The 21,556-nt window shown below is 44.6% G+C and overlaps 1 protein-coding gene across 1 annotated transcript in view; it reads left to right on the plus strand.

Annotated features, from left to right (window-relative positions):
* Positions 1-18,600, plus strand: part of ALOX5 (arachidonate 5-lipoxygenase) — a 129,827-nt gene extending 111,227 nt beyond the window's left edge. Inside the window, exons 11-14 of the mRNA XM_044296351.1 lie at positions 2,167-2,288; positions 4,595-4,695; positions 14,017-14,187; positions 17,581-18,600. Coding sequence (XP_044152286.1) covers positions 2,167-2,288; positions 4,595-4,695; positions 14,017-14,187; positions 17,581-17,760 — 574 coding nt within the window. The 3' untranslated portion in view covers positions 17,761-18,600. The remainder of the gene's footprint in view (positions 1-2,166; positions 2,289-4,594; positions 4,696-14,016; positions 14,188-17,580) is intronic.
* Positions 18,601-21,556: the final 2,956 nt, after the last annotated feature.

Below are 21,556 nucleotides of genomic sequence, written 5' to 3' on the forward strand. Positions count from 1 at the left end.
CGACCGTATTTTGTTTCCGTGTCCGTTCTGTTGTTTTTTTGGCGGATATGATGCGGACCTATTCATTTCAATGGGTCCGCAAAAAACGTGTGCTGTCCGCATCAGTTTGTCTGTTTCGTTGCTCCGCACAAAAAATAGCGCATGTCCTATTTTTTTCTAGTTTGCGGACAAGGATAGGCATTATTACAATGGATCCGCAAAAAAAACGGATCCACAAAAAAAACGGATGCCATACGGACCGCAAAACACATACGGTCATGTGCATGTCGCCTTAAATGAACAGTGTCCATAACTAGGAATCTCGCTCACCCACGGAGGGCACGCTTGTCTGAAACACCTCTTAGTGTAGCTGTCGGTAGATGTTGCTGATCACGTAAATAGCAAGAAAACGTGGTTGGAAAGGTATAATGTTCATGAACAAGATTGACTCGACAGAATACCAGCAGGTGAGGAAGATCTCCTATCAGCCCTATAAGTCTTTAAGCAGAATACAGGTAACCCGTAGTACACAGAAGTGTTGACAACATGACCCCCATCTATACGCCATTACTTCTAGAAGCACAATGACCTAAGGGCTTTGTCTAAGGCAAGTGGAAGCAAAAAAAAAAAAGGAGCGGCCACATCATTTAAAATGATGTTTCATGCTCTATGTGTGAAAGCTCTTTAAAGGGAATCTGTCACCAGTTTCATGTTGATGAATCCTCATATTCAAGACTTTACAGCTCTCTTTGCCTTCTGCCAACGGTAGCATAATACCAGTGACAGATTCTCTTTTAACAATGACATTTGCTTACAGGGTAGATAGGTCAAAATAGCGGGAGTTTTCTTTATTCTGTAGGGGTAGTTTGCATCCTTTTTCACAGTCCCTTATGAGAGACATACTAATAAAGACTCCTTCCCCAGTCAAATTTACTGATAAGCAAATCTGATTACAAATATAGGAAGTCAAATTTGATTAAGTCAATTTTACTTGTATCATGTTACTGTAACAGCTTCACCTTTTTCTGCTCCAGAGGCCAGGCAAAGAGGCAGGGGAGGGAGTAGACTGAGAGCTGTGCCTGGCTCACCTCTTCTAACTCCTGAAATAGAGCAGTTAGGTCTGTTCTCTACCTAAGGCCTCCTGCACACGGCCATTTTTTTTCCCCGTTTACTGGCCGTTTTTTGCGGTCCGTATACGGAACCATTCATTTCAATGGTTCCGCAAAAAAAACGGAATGTACTCCGTATGCATTCCGTTTCCGTATTTCCATTTTTCCGTTCTGTTTTAACATAGAACATGTCCTATTATTGCCCGCAAATCACGGTCCGTGGCTCCATTCAAGTCAATGGATCCGCAAAAAAAACGGAACATATACGGAAATGCATCCGTATGTCTTCCGTTTCTGTTCCGTTTTTTCCTGAACCATCTATTGAAAATGTTATGGCCAGCCCAATTTTATCTATGTAGTTACTGTATACTGTATATGCCATACGTAAAAACGGAACAGAAACGGAAACACAACGGAAACGGAACAACGGATCCATGAAAAACGGACCGCAAAACACTGAAAAAGCCATACGGTCGTGTGCAATAGGCCTAAATCCTACAGTCCTTTTGTTCAGTGCCGGTTATTAATCATTACTCTGGTATGTCCGGACATTATGTGATTATATCTGTGTTTAAAGGGGTTATCCGACACTAACAAATGCTCCCCCATATGCTGGCACCTCACACTAATTCTACTTACCTGGCTCTCCGCTTCGCTCCTGGTCCCAGCCAATGGCTGGCGATGTCAGGAACGAGCCTCCCTAGTGTCACCCGCGATACTAGGGAGGCTCATCCCCGTCATCGCCTGACATTGGCTGCTCCCCCCGACACTGAATGTTTTCATCCGCGCATGGGGAGAAGCAGCAGCGGCAGTGCGGGGACCAGGATCCCTAGTATAAGATACTATGTATGACCTCGAACTGTTTCCAGACTCTTCTCCAGGCTTTCTTTACTGTTCTATTTGTCTCTTTTGGTTCGACATGGTTTATCTCTGTGGATACTGGTTACTGATTTGGCTTTGATGCGGATCCATTCATAACGTCGTGTAAATGTACCCTTAAGGTCCTATTACACCTACAGATAAAGAAAAGACTCCAGACATATATATGTAATATGTATAATATACTGTTTTTATACAGATTTGTGGAAGATGTGATAGACATTTACTATGAAAGTGACGAGACAGTTTGTGAAGACAGTGAGATTCAAGCCTTTGTGAAAGATGTGTTAGTTTTTGGACTTCAGGACAATGAAGCCTCCGGTAAAATAATGAATAATATTTATCAATAACGTTATGAAAAATGTATGCAAATGTAACAGCAAAACTTTGTTATATGATATATACCACACCTAATAATTCACCTCATACAATGCCAGGGTCCATGAAAGAAGCTCAATCACTACTACTGCACAATGGGAACCAACGCAAGCAATATCATTAGGGTTGAGCGAACAAAAGTATCCGAAGTGGACTGAAATGGCCTGAAAAATATAAATAAACATACTCACTTCATCTATCTGAGCGTGAAAAGGCCGCCGAGGCCATCTTGATTAAAGATCCCGCACAAAAACTTGTGCGCGGTGACGTATAACGTCACCACTCCGGCCAGCATAATGATGATCAAGATGGCCGCAGCGGCCTCTTCACACTCAAATGGATAAGGTGACTATTTTTTTAAACCCCTGAAAGCCCTCATTTATTATCTCAGATGCTGCGATTACTGTTCCCGTCATTGCGCCCGCTACTTACAAAGAAATGCGCTTTGTGACAAAGTAATTCTGTATAAAGCGAATTTCTATGTTAAATTTGGCGAAGCAGCTGAACTGAATTTTTGTAAACTTCGCTCATCACAAAAGATCACGTTGCACAACAAACTTACCCTATTAGGCTTATTTCACATTAGCGAGTTTTCCGCGTGGGTGCGATGCATGAAGTGAACGCATAGCACCCGCACCGAATCCTGACCCATTCATTTCAAAGGGTCTGTGCACATGAGCACATGTTTCACGCATCAGTTCTGCGTTGCATGAGAATCGCAGCATGTTCTATAGTTTTTCACGCAGCCCTTGCCCCATAGAAGTAAATAGGGCTAGAGTGAAAAACACATTGTATCCAGATGAAAAAAAAAATCGCCACAAAGCCGAATTTCCTTGTGCTTCGTGGTAATGAATAAATTTTTCCTAAAATGGTGGCTGAAAAGAAAAAAATTATACTCACCTAATCCACTTGATCGCTGTGAAGATGTCCGCTCTGTCTTGATTGAAGACAACCCACCAAAGGACCTGCGGCGAATGAACACGTCACTACGTGATCACGCTGTGATGATATCACCGCGCATGATCACGTGGTTCTTTGGCAGGTTTTCTTCAATAATGATGGGAGCAGACGCCCTCTCCGCGATCAAGTGGATGAAGTGAGTATTAAAACATTTTTTAACCCCGGAGTCACCCCCTGAATACCTTAATGTGAGTCTCAAATGCCGCGATCAGCATGGAATGTGGCATCTGAGGGGTTAAATGATGGGGAGTGTCACGATCGATGCTCCCTATCATTGCGCCCTTTCCATACAATGAAAAGCGATTTGTGACAAAAGTTTATTGACGGATCCGTTTGACATGCCCTTCAAACGGATCCGTGAAACGCTAGTGTGAAAGTAGCCTAATTTGTAATGAATCTAATTTCTTGAAAAGTTGGGCGAAGCGGCCGAATCGAATTGTCCAAAACTTCACTCATTACTACTAGTCACAATTCATCCTTAACAGGCCTTTAAAGGGTTGTACAAAAATGGGGAGGTTTTTGATAAATCACTGGTCGTGGCGGAAACCGGATCCCCTTGCATTATGTGACCATTTGTCTTGTCGTAAGGAGTGATTGGCTCCGCAATGTCAAACCGGATGTTTACAGCAAGGGAACCCGGCGGAGCATCGCAGGCTGGGAGAAAAAGGAGCGGGGAGCAAGCGCTGCGAAGCAGGTAATCTTCCCTTTACAGGTCTGGTCAAGTGGTAAGGTGGGGGTTTGCCAAATTCCCCCCACCCCCTCATTCTTGCACAACCCTTTTAAGACCAAAAAAAACATTGGACAAAAATAATTGGCGGGTGTCTTCTCTCCCAGTGGCAGTGTCATATAGTGTGGATTGTCTGTATATGCTATCAAAATCAAGAGGGCGTGCCAACAATCTGATATGTACCTGCTAGGCGCTTTGTCTCAGTCATGTCAGCGGCTGGAGGGCGTGCCAACAATCTGATATGTACCTGCTAGGCGCTTTGTCTCAGTCATGTCAGCGGCTGGAGGGCGTGCCAACAATCTGATATGTACCTGCTAGGCGCTTTGTCTCAGTCATGTCAGCGGCTGGGGAAACAAGGAACAGACATACCGGATGTTCATGTCTCAATCCTTGCTCAATCAAGAGATAGGCGGAACCAGAGCTGTGTGGCGGCCACTTATCTCTTTCTCCCTAAGCAATAAAAATGCCTCATATTTATTTTGTTGGAGACACATTTAAAAACTTTCCAAACTTCCATAGGTTTAGATTATTATCATAAAACTGTCATTTCTGCCTGTTACAGGTTTTCCCAAAACTATCAAGACAAAAGAGAAGTTAGTGGAATACATCACCCTTGTCATATTCACTTCATCTGGACAACACGCTGCTGTGAACTTTGGCCAGGTTAGTCTAATATATATAATGATAAATGAAAATCTCACAGACAAAATAAGGGCTCATGCAAATTACGGAACCGCAAACAGATATTGGCCGTGTGCGTTCCGCATTTTACGGAACAGCCGGCCCCTAATAGAACAATCCTATGCTTCTCCATAAGGCAGACAATAATAGGACATGCGGAAATATGGACACTGAATGCACACAAAGTCATTTCCGTTTTTTTGTGTCCCCATTGATGTGAAATGAAACAACAAGACAGAGACGGAAAAAAAATACGTTTGTGTGCATGAGCCCTAATTTGAAGAGGTTGTCACATCAGAGACAAACTATTCTATTCTCTAGTTAATGGCCCTGAGGATCCGTCCATTCACGCTTTATTCCGCCCAGGTCCCCTGTTCTGCCCGCCCAGCTCCTCTTGATTGATGCCACGGTCCACCGCATCGTTGACGAAACTCCACGCCTGCGCCGTTCACTTCTGTCTTCGGTGCAGGCGCAGTGAATGAAGGCCGCTCTCCTGATGCCAGCTTCCTCACTGTGACGTAGTCGGCGCAGGCGCAGTGAGGAATCCGGCACCTGGAGCGCATCATTCACTCACTGCGCCTGCGCCGAAGACAGAAGTGAACAGCGCGGAATTTCGTCAACAATGCGGTGGACCGTGGCATCAATCAAGAGGAGCGGGGCGGGCAGAACAGGGGACCTGGGCGGGATAAAGCGTGAGTGGACGGAGCCTCTAGGTGCTGATTTTACGCCCACATAGCACCTAGAGGCTCATTAGCATATTATAAAAGTGCTTTTTTTACAAAAACGGCTGCAGGGACAAATGTTAGAAACATACTGTTATGTAGTGCTGACATGGGCGCATCGCTATATCAGTCAGCTACATAACAGTATTTTTGGTGGTAGAAACCATTTAGGGATTGGATAAGCTCTCACATGAGTAAAAGGAGTTCAAGTGGTCGTGGAGTATTTTTCCATGTTATCAGATTCTGAAACATCATCAGACTACATTTATTGCAATTAGTACAAAAAAATGTACTTACCAGATCAGCATTAGCAATAAGAATAGAACAGAAGGAAAGGAGCGTGACTCTACGAGTTGACTACACAAGGTTTATTTGCAGTCTATAACAATGGAGGAACCTACAGTGCATTTGGAAAGTCTTCAGAGCCGTTACGTTTTTTACCATTTTATTATGTTGTAGCCTCGTGCTAAAGTAAGCAAAAACTATGTTTTGCACTTATTCCCCATAAAGAGAAAGTAAATGTTTAGAATCCTTGTTCATATATTGAAAAGGAAAAACTAAAATGTTCCATTAATACAAGAATTCAAACCCTTTACTCAGAACTTAGTTGAAGCACCTTTGGCAGTGATTACAGCCTCCAGTCTTCTTGGTTATGATGCCACAATGTTTGCACACCTAGATTTGGGGATTTTTTGCCATTCTTTTCTGCAGATCCTCTCAAGCTCTGTCAGTTTGGATAGGGACAGTCAGTGGACAGCCATTTTCAGGTCTCTCCAGAGATGTTTGGGTTCAAGTCAGGTCTCTGGCTGGGCCATTCAAGGCCATTCATAGAGTTGTCCCTAAGCCAATTCTGTGTTGTCTTGACCATGTGCTTAGAGTCATTGGGCCAGATTTATCATGACTCTGACAGGTCACTCCACTTAAACATATGGCTAAAGTCAGTTTTAGCCAAGTCAGATTTATGATCGGCCCTTTAAGACTGTAATAAATGTGGTTTGACGGTAGCAGTTTATCCGTCAGTAAGCAGCTTTACAAAAGTCGCACATCTTTACGAAAAAGTCGCATGTTCTTTTAAAAAGTCTCATAAGTTAAGCATGGTCCTCACTGGAGTGAAATTGCGCAATTTTTTGCGACTTTTTTTGCGACTTTTTTGCGACTTTTTAAATAGTCTCAATAGCAAATCTGTCTAGAGATTCATTTACATAAGAAAACACACACTGTCATACAGGCAGGCGCTCTCACATACACACACTGTCATACATGCAGGCACTCTCACATACACACTGTCATACAGGCAGGCGCTCTCACATACACACACTGTCATACATGCAGGCACTCTCACATACACACACTGTCATACATGCAGGCACTCTCACATACACACTATCATACATGCAGGCACTCTTACATACACACACTGTCATACATGCAGGCACTCTCACATACACACTGTCATACATGCAGGCACTCTCACATACACACTGTCATACATGCAGGCACTCTCACATACACACTGTCATACATGCAGGCACTCTCACATACACACACTGTCATACATGCAGGCACTCTCACATACACACACTGTCATACATGCAGGCACTCTCACATACACACTGTCATACATGCAGGCACTCTCACATACACACACTGTCATACATGCAGGCACTCTCACATACACACACTGTCATACATGCAGGCACTCTCACATACACACTATCATACATGCAGGCACTCTCACATACACAGACTGTCATACATGCAGGCACTCTCACATACACACTGTCATACAGGCAGGCGCTCTCACATACACACACTGTCATACATGCAGGCACTCTCACATACACAGACTGTCATACATGCAGGCACTCTCACATACACACTGTCATACATGCAGGCACTCTCACATACACAGACTGTCATACATGCAGGCACTCTCACATACACAGACTGTCATACATGCAGGCACTCTCACATACACACACTGTCATACATGCAGGCACTCTCACATACACACTATCATACATGCAGGCACTCTCACATACACACACTGTCATACATGCAGGCACTCTCACATACACACTGTCATACATGCAGGCACTCTCACATACACACACTATCATACATACAGGCACTCTCACATACACACTGTCATACATGCAGGCACTCTCACATACACACTGTCATACAGGCAGGCGCTCTCACATACACACACTGTCATACATGCAGGCACTCTCACATACACAGACTGTCATACATGCAGGCACTCTCACATACACACACTGTCATACATGCAGGCACTCTCACATACACAGACTGTCATACATGCAGGCACTCTCACATACACAGACTGTCATACATGCAGGCACTCTCACATACACACTGTCATACATGCAGGCACTCTCACATACACACTGTCATACATGCAGGCACTCTCACATACACACTGTCATACATGCAGGCACTCTCACATACACACACTATCATACATACAGGCACTCTCACATACACAGACTGTCATACATGCAGGCACTCTCACATACACACACTGTCATACATGCAGGCACTCTCACATACACAGACTGTCATACATGCAGGCACTCTCACATACACACACTGTCATACATGCAGGCACTCTCACATACACAGACTGTCATACATGCAGGCACTCTCACATACACACTGTCATACATGCAGGCACTCTCACATACACAGACTGTCATACATGCAGGCACTCTCACATACACACTGTCATACATGCAGGCACTCTCACATACACACTGTCATACATGCAGGCACTCTCACATACACACTGTCATACATGCAGGCACTCTCACATACACACTGTCATACATGCAGGCACTCTCACATACACACACTATCATACATACAGGCACTCTCACATACACTGTCATACATGCAGGCACTCTCACATACACAGTCATACATGCAGGCACTCTCACATACACACCCTATCATACATGCAGGCACTCTCACATACACTGTCATACATGCAGGCACTCTCACATACACAGTCATACATGCAGGCACTCTCACATACACACACTATCATACATACAGGCACTCTCACATACACAGACTGTCATACATGCAGGCACTCTCACATACACACACTGTCATACATGCAGGCACTCTCACATACACACTGTCATACATGCAGGCACTCTCACATACACAGACTGTCATACATGCAGGCACTCTCACATACACACACTGTCATACATACAGGCACTCTCACATACACACACTGTCATACATACAGGCACTCTCACATACACACACACTGTCATACATGCAGGCACTCTCACATACACACACTGTCATACATGCAGGCACTCTCACATACACAGACTGTCATACATGCAGGCACTCTCACATACACACACTGTCATACATACAGGCACTCTCACATACACACACTGTCATACATACAGGCACTCTCACATACACACACACTGTCATACATGCAGGCACTCTCACATACACAGACTGTCATACATGCAGGCACTCTCACATACACACACTGTCATACATACAGGCACTCTCACATACACACACACTGTCATACATGCAGGCCAGTGGAGTACATACAGGGGTCGCAGGGGTCGCACTTGCGACCGGGCCCGGCACTCCAGGGGGCCCGGCCGCCTGTGGACCCGCCCTGCAGTAGTACTGTGCCTGTATAACCCGGGCGGCCGGCCGGGGCCCGCCCCCCAGTGTTGAGTTTCCCTGCTGCCAGCCCTACCCTCCCTTGAGTCTCCTCCCCCTAAGTCTCCTCCCCGGCCGCCTGTGGACCCGCCCTGCAGTAGTGCTGTGCCTGTATAACCCGGGTGGCCGGCCCGGGGCCCGCCCCCCCAGTGTTGTTTCCTTGCTACCAGCCCTACCCTCCCTTGAGTCTCCTCCCCCTGAGCAGTGGCTACCTACCATATAGGCAGACGGGGCCCCGAAGTGGAGGAGAGGCCCCGCCCCCTAATTGCTCCTATTTATCTTTCTAAAGCTAAAGGACCTTTGATGATGTCATCAGAGGTCCTGTAAGGGAACTGCACAGTGTAAAGTGTAGTTCCCAGGTTAGAACAGTGCATCTGCCAGGACCTGTGATGACATCATATTCAACATCACAGGTCCTGCAGAATCTAGCAAAGGAACTGCACCAAAAATGGTGTAGTTCCTAGGTTTCAAAGGAATATATGCCAGGACCTGTGATGACATCATCCCAGGTCCTTCAACCCCTAACAGCAAGTATTAGAAGTTCACAATCAGCTCTGCGTTAATTCATACAGACTGGACTGGAGTGGTAAGAGGAGGTCCTCCACTTTTCATCATTTACCCCCCCCTCCATGCCCTGTTTTTACTCATTGCTCACTCATATATAATACTTCAGACAGTTAGGCTACTTTCACACCTGCGTTCGATCGAATCCGTTCTGAACGGATCTGCTCCTATAATGCAGACGTTTGCATCCGTTCAGAACGGATCCGTCTGCATTATAACTTAGAAAATGTTTCTAAGTGTAAAAGTAGCCTGAGCGGATCCGTTCAGACTTTACATTGAAAGTCAATGGGGGACGGATCCGCTTGAAGATTGAGCCATATGGTGTCATCTTCAAGCGGATCCGTCCCCATTGACTTACATTGTAAGTCGGAACGGATCCGCTCGCCTCCGCACAGGCCAGGCGGACACCCGAACTGCTGCTAGCAGCGTTCAGGTGTCCGCTCACTGAGCGGAGCGGAGGCTGAGCGCTGGCAGGCGGATGCATTCTCAGTGGATCCGCCTCCACTGAGAATGCATTAGGGCCAGACGGCTGCGTTCAGGGCCGCTTGTGAGCCCCTTCAAACGGAGCTCACGAGCGGACACCTGAACGCAGGTGTGAAAGTAGCCTTACAGTGACCACTACCTCATATACCTCACACACACAGTGACCATAATGTATAACTGACCACATATATCTGTAAACACTGCAGCTACAGTATTATACCTTCTATGTCTCACATCAATACACTGCTGTGTGTGTGTGTGTGTGTGTGTGTGTGTGTTTGTGTGTATATATATACACACATACACACACACACTGCATATATTACACAGTATTATACATGCAATATGTACAGATATATAGTATATACCGCAGTGTACTGATATGTGAGGTATGAGGTATAATAGATGCTGTGTGTACAGATATCAGTACACTGCTGTATATACTATATATGTGAGGTACGAGGTATAATAGATGCAGTGTGTACAGATATATAGTATATACAGCAGTGTACTGATATGTGAGGTATGAGGTATAATAGATGCTGTGGGTACAGATATCAGTACACTGCTGTATATACTATATATGTGAGGTATGAGGTATAATAGATGCAGTGTGTATAGATATATAGTATATACAGCGGTGTACTGATATGTGAGGTACGAGGTGTCAATACACTGCTGTATTTACTATATACCTGTACACTGCATCTATTATACCTCACATATTACACTACTGTATATACTGTATACACTGCATATTTTATACCCCGTACCTCACATATCAGTACACTGCTGTATATACTATATACCTGTACACACTGCATATATTATACCCTGTACCTCACATATCAGTACACTGCTGTATATACTATATATCTGTACACACTGCATCTATTATACCTCACATATTACACTACTGTATATACTGTATACACTGCATATTTTATACCCCGTACCTCACATATCAGTACACTGCTGTATATACTATATACCTGTACACACTGCATATATTATACCGCGTTCCTCATATGACTGTACACCGCTGTATATAATATACATCTGTACACACTGCATCTATTATACCTCTTTTGTGTGCCAGGGCTGTTTTGTAATCCCAATCCGGCCCTGATGGCATAAATTATAAAACGCAGCAGCAAGAATAGTTCATGGAACAAAGGGAGGGGCTATTAAAGGGGAATGGGGACCCAATTTAGATTCCTGCTATGGGCCCCAGTGATTTTTATGTACGCTCCTGCCCCTGAGTCTCCTCCCCGGCCGGCAGTGCGGCGTGCCGGACATGACGTTGAGATGCAGGGACAGGGAGAAGGCGCCGGAAAAGAAAGGGAGAGGGAGAGCGCTGCGCAAAGAAGCCGGTCCGGCTTTCAGAGTGAGGTCTGATGGGGGCTGAGAGTTGGGCAATGTATGTAAAGTTATGACCGGTAACTTGTGCTATGAAGTAATGGTTTTTTTTTCTGTTGTCTTGGGGTGCAGCTCTTTTGTGTAGGCACTTCTATTGAGCTTCTAGTATATGCTTGGATGTAGCAGAGCTGGTTTTGTCATGCATTTCTTTTGCCTTCATATAGTAAAATACTTCATTGGCCTATCAATGGCTTTATAACTAACTCTGCTATATTTCTGTAGCCTACAACCTCTGACTGCCCAGTTGAAACTACTACACCCAACATGTTCTGGCAGTAATAGTAAATGGATAATGGTGCAATTCTGAGCTACTAGTCTATATAATACATATGTAGCCTACAGATTTATTATATAGACTAGTAGCTCAGAATTGCACCAATATCCATTTACTATTACTGCCAGAACATGTTGGGTGTAGTAGTTTCAACTGGGCAGTCAGAGGCTACAGAAATATAGCAGAGTTAGTTATAAAGCCATTGATAGGCCAATAAAGTATTTTACTATATGAAGGCAAAAGAAATGCATGACAAAACCAGCACTGCTACATAATGTAGCAGAGCTGGTTTTACGTGGGAATACCGTGGGTTATACCGAATATCATCCTCTTGTATATAGTAATATACAGTATATATATATATATATATATATATATATATACATACACACACATACACACACGCGCGCGCGCGCATACACGCGCGGCAGTGGGTTTGGGGGGGGGGGGCCCATGGATCAGTTTCGCACCGGGGCCCCGTGGATTGTGTGTACGCCACTGATGCAGGCACTCTCACATACACACACTGTCATACATGCAGGGCAGGCACTTTTTTACATTACATACAGATCCCTTCCTCACCTCCTGTCTCTGTATTGCTGGTTCATGTGTCCTCAGTCAGGCTCCTCCTCCTCTCAGCAGCAGGCTCAGGCTCCTCCCCCTCTCAGTAGCAGGCTCAGGCTCCTCCCCCTCTCAGTAGCAGGGCTCGGTCTACACACAGCAGCAGCTCTTCCTTCCTTCTAGCAGAGCTGGCTGATTGGAGGAGAGGCTGTCAGTGCTTTTTGAGTGGCAGTTTGTAGACCAATCAGCTCTCCATCTTCTGGTCAGTAAGGTTGGGTCCACAAGGTCCTATTTTTGATAACATTGCCGCAAAATCAGACCCTGTGGCTCCAGCCTTACTGACCAGGAGTGCTGATTACACTAAAACCTGCCAGCCCTCCTATGAATCAGCGCTGCTATTCAGCCCCTGACCAGCAGATCATCTCTTAGTCCCTCTGAGACTGAGACGCAGGCCCCACTGCAGCCAGCTACTTGTCCTACTGTGTGCAATCGCACAGAGGGAGGAGCTTACCGGCAACTCCGAAAGCTCATTTGTTAGTCACGATCTCCCCAGTGGGCCAGTCCAGGCTGGGCCCCTGTGCAGCTGAACCAGCTTTCATTAAGAATATCCCAGTGCTTTACTCCATTCAGCTTTCCCTCAACCCTGACCAGTATCCCTGTCCCAGCCACTGAAATACACCCCCACAGCTTGATGCTGCCACCACCCTGCTTCACTGTAGGGAGGATATTGAGCAGTGTCTGGATTCCTCCAAACATGACTCTTAGAATTGAGGCCAAAAAGTAAAATCTTGGTTTCATTAGACCAGAGAAGCTTCTGAATTTACCACAGGTGGATGTCAATCAAGGTGTAGAAACATCTCAAAGATGATTAAGAGAAATGGTAGGCCCCCAGAGTTAAATTTCAAGGGTCACAGCAAAGGTTCTGAATACTTGTGTCCATGCAAAAGTTTATTTTCTACTTTTTAATACATTTGTAAACATTTCTAAAATTCTGTTTTCACTTCCTCATTAAAAGTGCAGAATGATGGGGAAAATCTTGATTTTTATTTTATTTTAGCACAAGGTCATACTCGTAACATAACAAAATGTGAAAAAAGTTTGAAAGGTTCTAAAGACTTTCCGAATGCACTGTAGGTCTGCATAAAAGCTGTAGAAACAAAACAATATTATAATTTTTTTAGAAAAAATATTTCTAATGTTGCTTGTATAGATGAATATTACATTTATTATGTATATAGTTTATTAAAGGGGTTGTCCAGGATTTATATATTGATGACCTATCCTTAGGAGGTGCGACTCCTGGCACCACCGCTGATCAGCTTTTGAGGAGGCCCAGCACCTCCAGTGTAATTAAAACTGCTCCTTGAATGGGACAAGCAGTTGTAATTATCCTGCACTGCTACTACAAAGGAGATGGCGTGAGTGTACTTTTCAGAGGAAGCAGCGCTTACACGATTAGTAGGATAAGTCATCAGCTGTAAGCCACTGCACAACCTCTTTTACTCACAGTCCTGACTTCTATTACCTAATATATTGGAACATTGTGCCCTGCAGTTTGATTGGTGTTCATGGATCCCCAATGCTCCTCCTACCATGCGCTGTCCTCCACCCAAAAAGAAAGGAGAGGTTACAATACAATGCATCATTGAGAGCTTACCTGACAGAGGTCGATCATGTTGGCATCTTGGAGCTGTATGGGCTTTGAGTCAGTTTCAAGACAATGAGGTAAGCTACTGTACCTAGTAACCATAAGAGCCATCATATGCATTTCTAAATATATTTACTTAAAGGGGTTGTCTGGGATTTTTATATTGATGGCCTGTCCTTAGGGTAGGTCATCAATATAAGATTGGTGGGGGTCCGACTCCTGGCACCCCTACTGATCAGCTGTTTGAAGAGGCCATGGCACTCCGGCAAGCACGGCAGCCTCTTCCTCGGCTACTGATGTCACAGTTATTGGTCCCATGGCCAAGGGACAGCTCATTCCTATACAAGTGAATGAGCCTGAGCTGCAAAACTGACCACATCCGCTATATCATGTACGGTGCTGTGCTTGGTAAGCTGTGAGGAGGCTGCAGCGCCCATCGGAGTGATTGGTGGGCTTGCTGGCAGTCTGACCCACAGCAATTAGATATTGATGACCTATTCTGAGGATAGGCTACTAAGCCCCGAACAGTTTTGCCCGAGTTCTGCTCGGGCTTTGAGCAAAGGACCTAACAGAGCTCGGGCAGCAGGCGAGGGATGCTGTTTAACCCTTCATATCTCAGGCTCTGTAGCAGCTAGAGATGTGAGCCTGATCTTGTTTAAAAGCTGACACTCTAAGCATTAGTTCCTCTACATTGGGAGATATAGCCTTTAGAAATCAGGCTTCAGCTGCTTCCAGTCCTGACCCACATTCTATAGGCTATATCGCCCTAACTATAGCAGCCAATGCTTTGATCTTGGTATTACTCTAAACCTTACATTATCAGCTTTCAGACAAGATATGAAAGAAGTCCTGCCCCCCATCAGCTGCCTGTGATCTCAGCAGAGGAGGAGAGGAGGGCTGTGGCAGAGCTGACAGGTTGCAGGGAGGAGAGCAAAAACATCCTCTCTCATGATCTCAGGAGGAGGTTAAAATGAACTTCTGCACATGTCACCTATCCCCCTCTTTTCCATCAATCTAGGAGCATACTTTCTCTCTAACTGTCACATATGGGGATCTTTTGTTTTAAGAAAGGAGTGAGAAGATGGACTCTCGCCCATCTAATCATCCTTCTGCGTTAAATTAGGCAATTTATAGATGCCATGACCCACATGTTTACCAGCGTCTGGATCATGATGTCAAATAGTTCACACCAAACACTTATAACCCACACACACTAATATCTATAAAGTTTCCATTCTACAGTGTTCCTCCTGCCTGTATACTATCTTTACCGCACAATATGTGGAATGCTTCTCCAACTATACATGTTACATTAATGGCGACAATTATCACTAGAGAAGAACCTAATACTGTATATTTGCCCTCACACTCTTATGTCAGAAAAATAAAAACGGGTCTTAGAATGCAGCGACACAAAAACAGATTATTTTGTAAATACAAGTGTTTTTATTATGCAAGTAGTATAACATAATAAAAACTACATGAATTTGCAATCATCATAATCGTACTATCATATTACTTATACCACAGAGTGAAAGCCAACAAAATACTGTAAAAATTGCAGTTTTTTTCTTTCCCCCTAAAAATACTATAATAAAAGTTATTTATTACACTATATTTACTCCAAAATGGTTCCTAAGAAAGTACAATTTGTACTGCTAAATTAAAGGTCTTAAATCATTAAACTAAATAAAAAATAAAAATGTTATGACTGCTTAAAGATAGAAGGCGGAAATGTTACTGCTCCTTAAAGGGGTTGTCTCATCTCAGACAATAGAGGCTTATCAATAGGAAATGCCCCCATTGTCTTATAGGTGCGAGTGCCACCACTGGGATCCCCACCTATATCAGGACCGGAGCCCCGCAAAGTGGTAGCTGGAGGACTTCGGTCCGGCCACCACCAAGTGCTCTACCCATAGAAGTGAATGGGAGAGCACCGCTATTGACCGGCCACCGCTCCCATTCACTTCTATGGGCCCGACGGAAATAGCCGAGCCAGTGCTCGGCTATTTTCAGCGGCCCTATAGAAAAGGAATGAAGGGCAGCTGCGCATGTGCAGTGCACCCTCCACCACTTTTTAGGCTCTGTTCTTGATATAGGTGCGAGTCCCGGCGATATGCCCCCATTGTCTGAGATCAGAATAACCCTTTAAGGCTAAAAGTAGTGTCACTAAAGCGTTTAAATGTACTTCAGTCACCAGGAGATGTGTACCAACTATATTTACTTTAGACATAAATTCACAATGTACATTAAAAAGTGACATTTTTGGGAGGATTTTTCCATTTTTAATGTGACTGTTGGAGGGTTATGATCAAAATCAAATCACAGAAAAAATATATATAACATCCTGCACGATATGATAATGAATGTTGCGGCTGTACATGGCTACATTTATACAGTCACAGAAAATAATGCACTATAATAATAGATGCAATCATAACATATGGACTAAGCCCTCACTCTATTGATAGAATCTGAGACACCTTTATGAATAGAGTGAGGGCTTAGTCCATATGTTATGATTGCATCTAATATTATAGTGCATTATTTTCTGTGATTGTTATAAACAAAATCCCAAACAATCCTTTAAAGTCTGAACAGCAGATAAACAGCTGCAGGAATTTCTTAGAGGGAGTCTGTCACCAGATTTTGACCTTATAGACCGCTTACATAGCGCTCTAGCATAGCAGTCTATGATTCTAATGGTACCTTTGATGTTTGCTTGTGAAGTTCCCCCAAGGCAAAAACTGACTTTTATTCATATGTAAATTAGGGCTCGCAAGTGCCCAGGGGCGGTGTTCACCTCACTGGTGCCCAGGCTGTTCTGCCTCTTTTCGTCATATCCCCGCCCCAGCCTTTTCCTCTGCCCGCCCCGCTCTTCCTTTGCGTCCTCCTTCTCTGCAGCGAGATCCCGCGCCTGCGCTATCCATAGTTTTGTCCATTGTGGGCACGGCATTGCAGTAGCTACTGCGCATGCCCCGGCCAAGCAATGGAGAGCTGGGGCGGGCAGAGGAAGAGGCTGGGGCGGGGATATGATAAAAAGAGGCAGAACAGCCTGGGCACCAGCGAGGTGAACGCCGCCCCTGGGCACTTGCGAGCCCTAATTTACATATGAATAAAAGTACGTTTTTGCCTTGGGGGAACTTCACAAGAAAACATCAAAGGTACCATTAGAATCATAGACTGCTATGCTAGAGCGCTATGTAAGCGGTCTATAAGGTCAAAATCTGGTGACAGACTCCCTTTAAAGATAAAAAGCAAATCTTGCTCCAAATTGATTCTTAGAAATCAATGTTAAGTTACTGAATCTTTCATATGAGAGATCTTATATTTGCTTCCACTAGCTGCCTAGAAGTATCTCCATACTGAGAACCACACCACGGTAAATGGTGTTCTTTATTTCCCCGTTACCCCCACTGCAGGAAATAGCACTCCACTATGTTTCGTCTCATACCATGTTGTATATCTAGTTGTTTCTAGGGATGTATCCTGATGAACATTTTGTTGAAAAATCTGTGAAAAAAGCAATGGCCAAATTCAGGAAGAACCTTGAAGACATCACCAGTTTCATCCTTGATCGCAACAAGAATAAGAAGCTGCCGTATTATTATCTGTCTCCAGACAAGATCCCTAACAGTGTCGCTGTGTAAGTTTAGTGAAGATACTTGCTGGATCGGCAGTGTCCTACACATGATTGTGTCACTGGGACTTGGACTTAAACCGTTGTCTGACCAATTGCAGAAAGTTTTAATTTGCAGGACTTATGCTTCATGTGCTGCATATTGACCAAACTGCGTTCATGTTTTATGCTATACAAATAACTCACCGCCTTAAAGGCGTGTTCTGGGATTTTCTTTTTTTAATTGCCCCCTCCCCTCACCTGCTTGGGGACACATCACCACTAAGGCCTGTCATTGGCTACATTAGTGCATGTGACCCCTGTCCATGCAGGAAGTTTACAGGTGAGAACCAAAAGTCTATTGAAGACCGCCTGGATGTCATGGAGCCCATATGGAGAAGTGGAGAACATTTAGGTATAGGCCTCTTCACAGGATCTGCTGGGAGTGTATGTGGGGGTGTTAAAAATAAGCCTGGACAACCCCTTTAAAGGGGTTCTCCAAGAATTCGTTAAATGGGTGCAAGTAACCCATCCTAGAATATAAATAGGACAGGTTCCATCCACTTGCAGAGCTGCCTGGATGGGGTGACGGTGTGGTGGCACCTCCCTACGCACCACCTTGAATTGCTTCCCATCATATGATTACAATCTATTGTAGAGCGGAGGTCCTGCTCTGCAATAGGTAGCAGCCGACTGATCGTACTTGAGATATGCTGCCAGACTGAACAGCCTGCCAGCACATCTGACTGTAAGGTCTCATGCACACGACCGTATGTATTTTGTGGTCCTCAAAAAAACAGATCTGCGAAAATTACGGATGACATCCACGTGCATTCCTTATTTTGCGGAACGGAACAGTTGGCCCTTTATAGAACAGTACTATCCTTGTCGGTAATGCGGACAATAATAGGACATGTTCTACATTTTTGCGGAACGGAAATATGGACATGCAGAAACGGAATGCACATGGAGTAACTTCCGTTTTTTTTGTGGATCCATCAAAGCGAATCGTTCCCCATACGGTCCGCAACAAAAACAGAATGGACACGGAAAGAAAATACGTTCCTCTGCATGAGCCCTAAAGAGTCTTCAACAGCGTAGCACAGTTTAATGAGGTCCATCCGCCCCCTTACCCCTCCTAAGCAGTTGTAGAAATGGAGGCAACTCCTCCTAGTCACATCCTAAGATGGGTTGCCGAAGGCCATCCTGATACATTCTTAGAGAACCCCATTAACTCCTGTGATTGGTCCTGAGAGGGTGAAGTTCACACACCAGTAGATGGTCCACAAACAGTGGGGCCCTAGAAGCCAACCTGTCAAAACACTCCAGTATCCATTTAATGTATATGCTTTTTTTGCTAGGCTCTGCAGGATAGAAAAGTGTAGTATACTATGCATTTACAGCCTTTTTTCCCCAAAGTATACTGTATGTTAAATGTGCAAAAACAGCTCCTAAGGCTGATGCCAGTATATGGAAACTGCCCCAGTTCTACTGTTCACGACCACATCTAGCACTGAATAAACTGAATTGCTGGAAAATCATCATATAGTGACTGAATGTGAAGAAAATATATAGAAAAATCGGGGCACACTCCTTGTAAATGCTCAATACGAAAACATTTATTATCAAGCACAAGTGCCAGATCAAATAGCATAAAATCTATTCTTTTTCAGTAAAAAGAGATAAAGGATAACTCCAAAATCAGGTTTGTACATATAACATAAAAGTTCAAGTAAGCTTACTCTTATTTACTAATACTGAAAAAGATTGCACTTTTGCATTATATAGACTACATTTGTCACAAATGTATTATAGTGACTGAGTTATTCTATAAAATATACCTATATGGCTGCTATTGTTCCACAGCTCTATGTCCACCGCGCTGAGGTGGTCGCACATGCTTAGTTCCATCCTTCAACGGCGACTAGCTTTGCTAGAAATAGATTGTCATGTACTATATGATATCTGATTATTATTGGTTTTTATATTACTTAAGAGTTAAACAGCATATCAGCAATATTTTGAAATATAAGTTAAACCAAGGACTAAGGAGATAACAGATGGCACGGAGTGAGATTTCATGCCACCACAGCCCTTGTTTGTTCACCCAGTCTTTCATTATGAGACCTCTCCATTTTATCACCTCCTCACTTTGTACGAGGCAAGCACGTTGATGTTGTTCAATATTAGAATGGGCTGAAGTCTCTAAAGCTCAAGGATTATGCTCAGAAATAGACTATATGCTGTATAACCAGAGTATAATATGGCGCCTCTACAAGTGCATGGACCTCTACTGCATCTGTGTACGACTAGCCGACAAAAATGCAGCATGCTCCATCAGATTCCATATGATTAAAGAGATGTTCTCTAGAAGAATAACTGACAGAGCATGATATGGCTATAAAAAAGTTATGAAAGTTTGGCGCACAACCTGCTTGGGCAAAACTTTTCCCAAAATTTGGCGGAGTCTCCTTGCTGGTGTAGAGTTCAGTTCTGACGCACAGACACAAAATTATTAAGAGACATGAAACCCTTAAAATGGTTTATCTGACGCCAGTGGGGGATAGGTGATATGACGGTCTTAATAACTGTCCCCCTATGTGTATTATTTTACTGCTTCATATTGTAACTTACACATCTAAAAAAATAAAATGCTTACCAAGTGCTCCTTTACTGCCATCTGGTGGTATATTGGAATTTTGCAATGCAATAAACATAACTGTTGTTTAAAAATTATTTATTCCTCACCCTTAGGCCTCATGCACACGACCGTTGTGTGCATCCGTGGCCGTTGTGCCGTTTTCCGTTTTTTTTCACGGACCCATTGACTTTCAATGGGTCCGTGGAAAAATCGGAAAATGCACCGTTTGGCAGCCGCATCCGTGAGCCGTGTTTCCTGGCCGTGAAAAAAATATGACCTGTCCTATTTTTTTCACGGCCAACGGTTCACGGGCCCATTCAAGTCAATGGGTCCGTGAAAGAACACGGATGCACACAAGATTGGCATCCGTGTCCGTGATCCGTGGCCGTAGGTTTTAGTTTCATACAGACGGATCCGAAGATCCGTCTGCATAAAAGCTTTTTCAGAGCTGAGTTTTCACTTCGTGAAAACTCAGATCCGACAGTATATTCTAACACAGAGGCGTCCCCATGGTGATGGGACGCTTCTAGTTAGAATACACTACAAACTGTGTACAAGACTGCCCCCTGCTGCCTGGCAGCCCTGATCTCTTACAGGGGGATATGATAGTACAATTAACCCCATCAGGTGCGGCACCTGAAGGGGTTAATTGTACTATCATATCCCCCTGTAAGAGATCAGGGCTGCCAGGCAGCAGGGGGCAGACCCCCCCCCTCCCCAGTTTGAATATCATTGTGCGGCCCCCCCCCCCTCCCCTGTTGTTAACTCGTTGGTGGCCAGTGTGCGCACCCCCCTCCCTCCCTCCCTCTATTGTTTTAATACATTGGGGCCAGTGTGCGCGCGCCCCCCCAACCCCCCCCCCTCCCTCCCTCTATTGTTTTAATACATTGGGGCCAGTTTGCTAAGTGACAGCAATGCGCCGCACAGACCTGTCACTTACCAGTAGGAGGAGCTCCCGGCCGGACACAGAGATCGCAGCAGCCAGCAGCCAGGTAAGTATGAATCTTCTACTCCGCTGCCACCGATGATCGGGGGGGGGGGGGAGGGCGGCACACTGGCCCCAATGCTATTATTACAATAGAGGGAGGGAGGGGGGGGGGGGGGGGTTGGGGGGGCGCGCACACTGGCCCCAATGCTATTATTACAATAGAGGGAGGGAGGGGGGGTGCGCACACTGGCCACCAAC

This window comes from Bufo gargarizans, chromosome 6 (genome assembly GCF_014858855.1).
Source record: "Bufo gargarizans isolate SCDJY-AF-19 chromosome 6, ASM1485885v1, whole genome shotgun sequence".
NCBI classification, from domain to species: domain Eukaryota; kingdom Metazoa; phylum Chordata; class Amphibia; order Anura; family Bufonidae; genus Bufo; species Bufo gargarizans.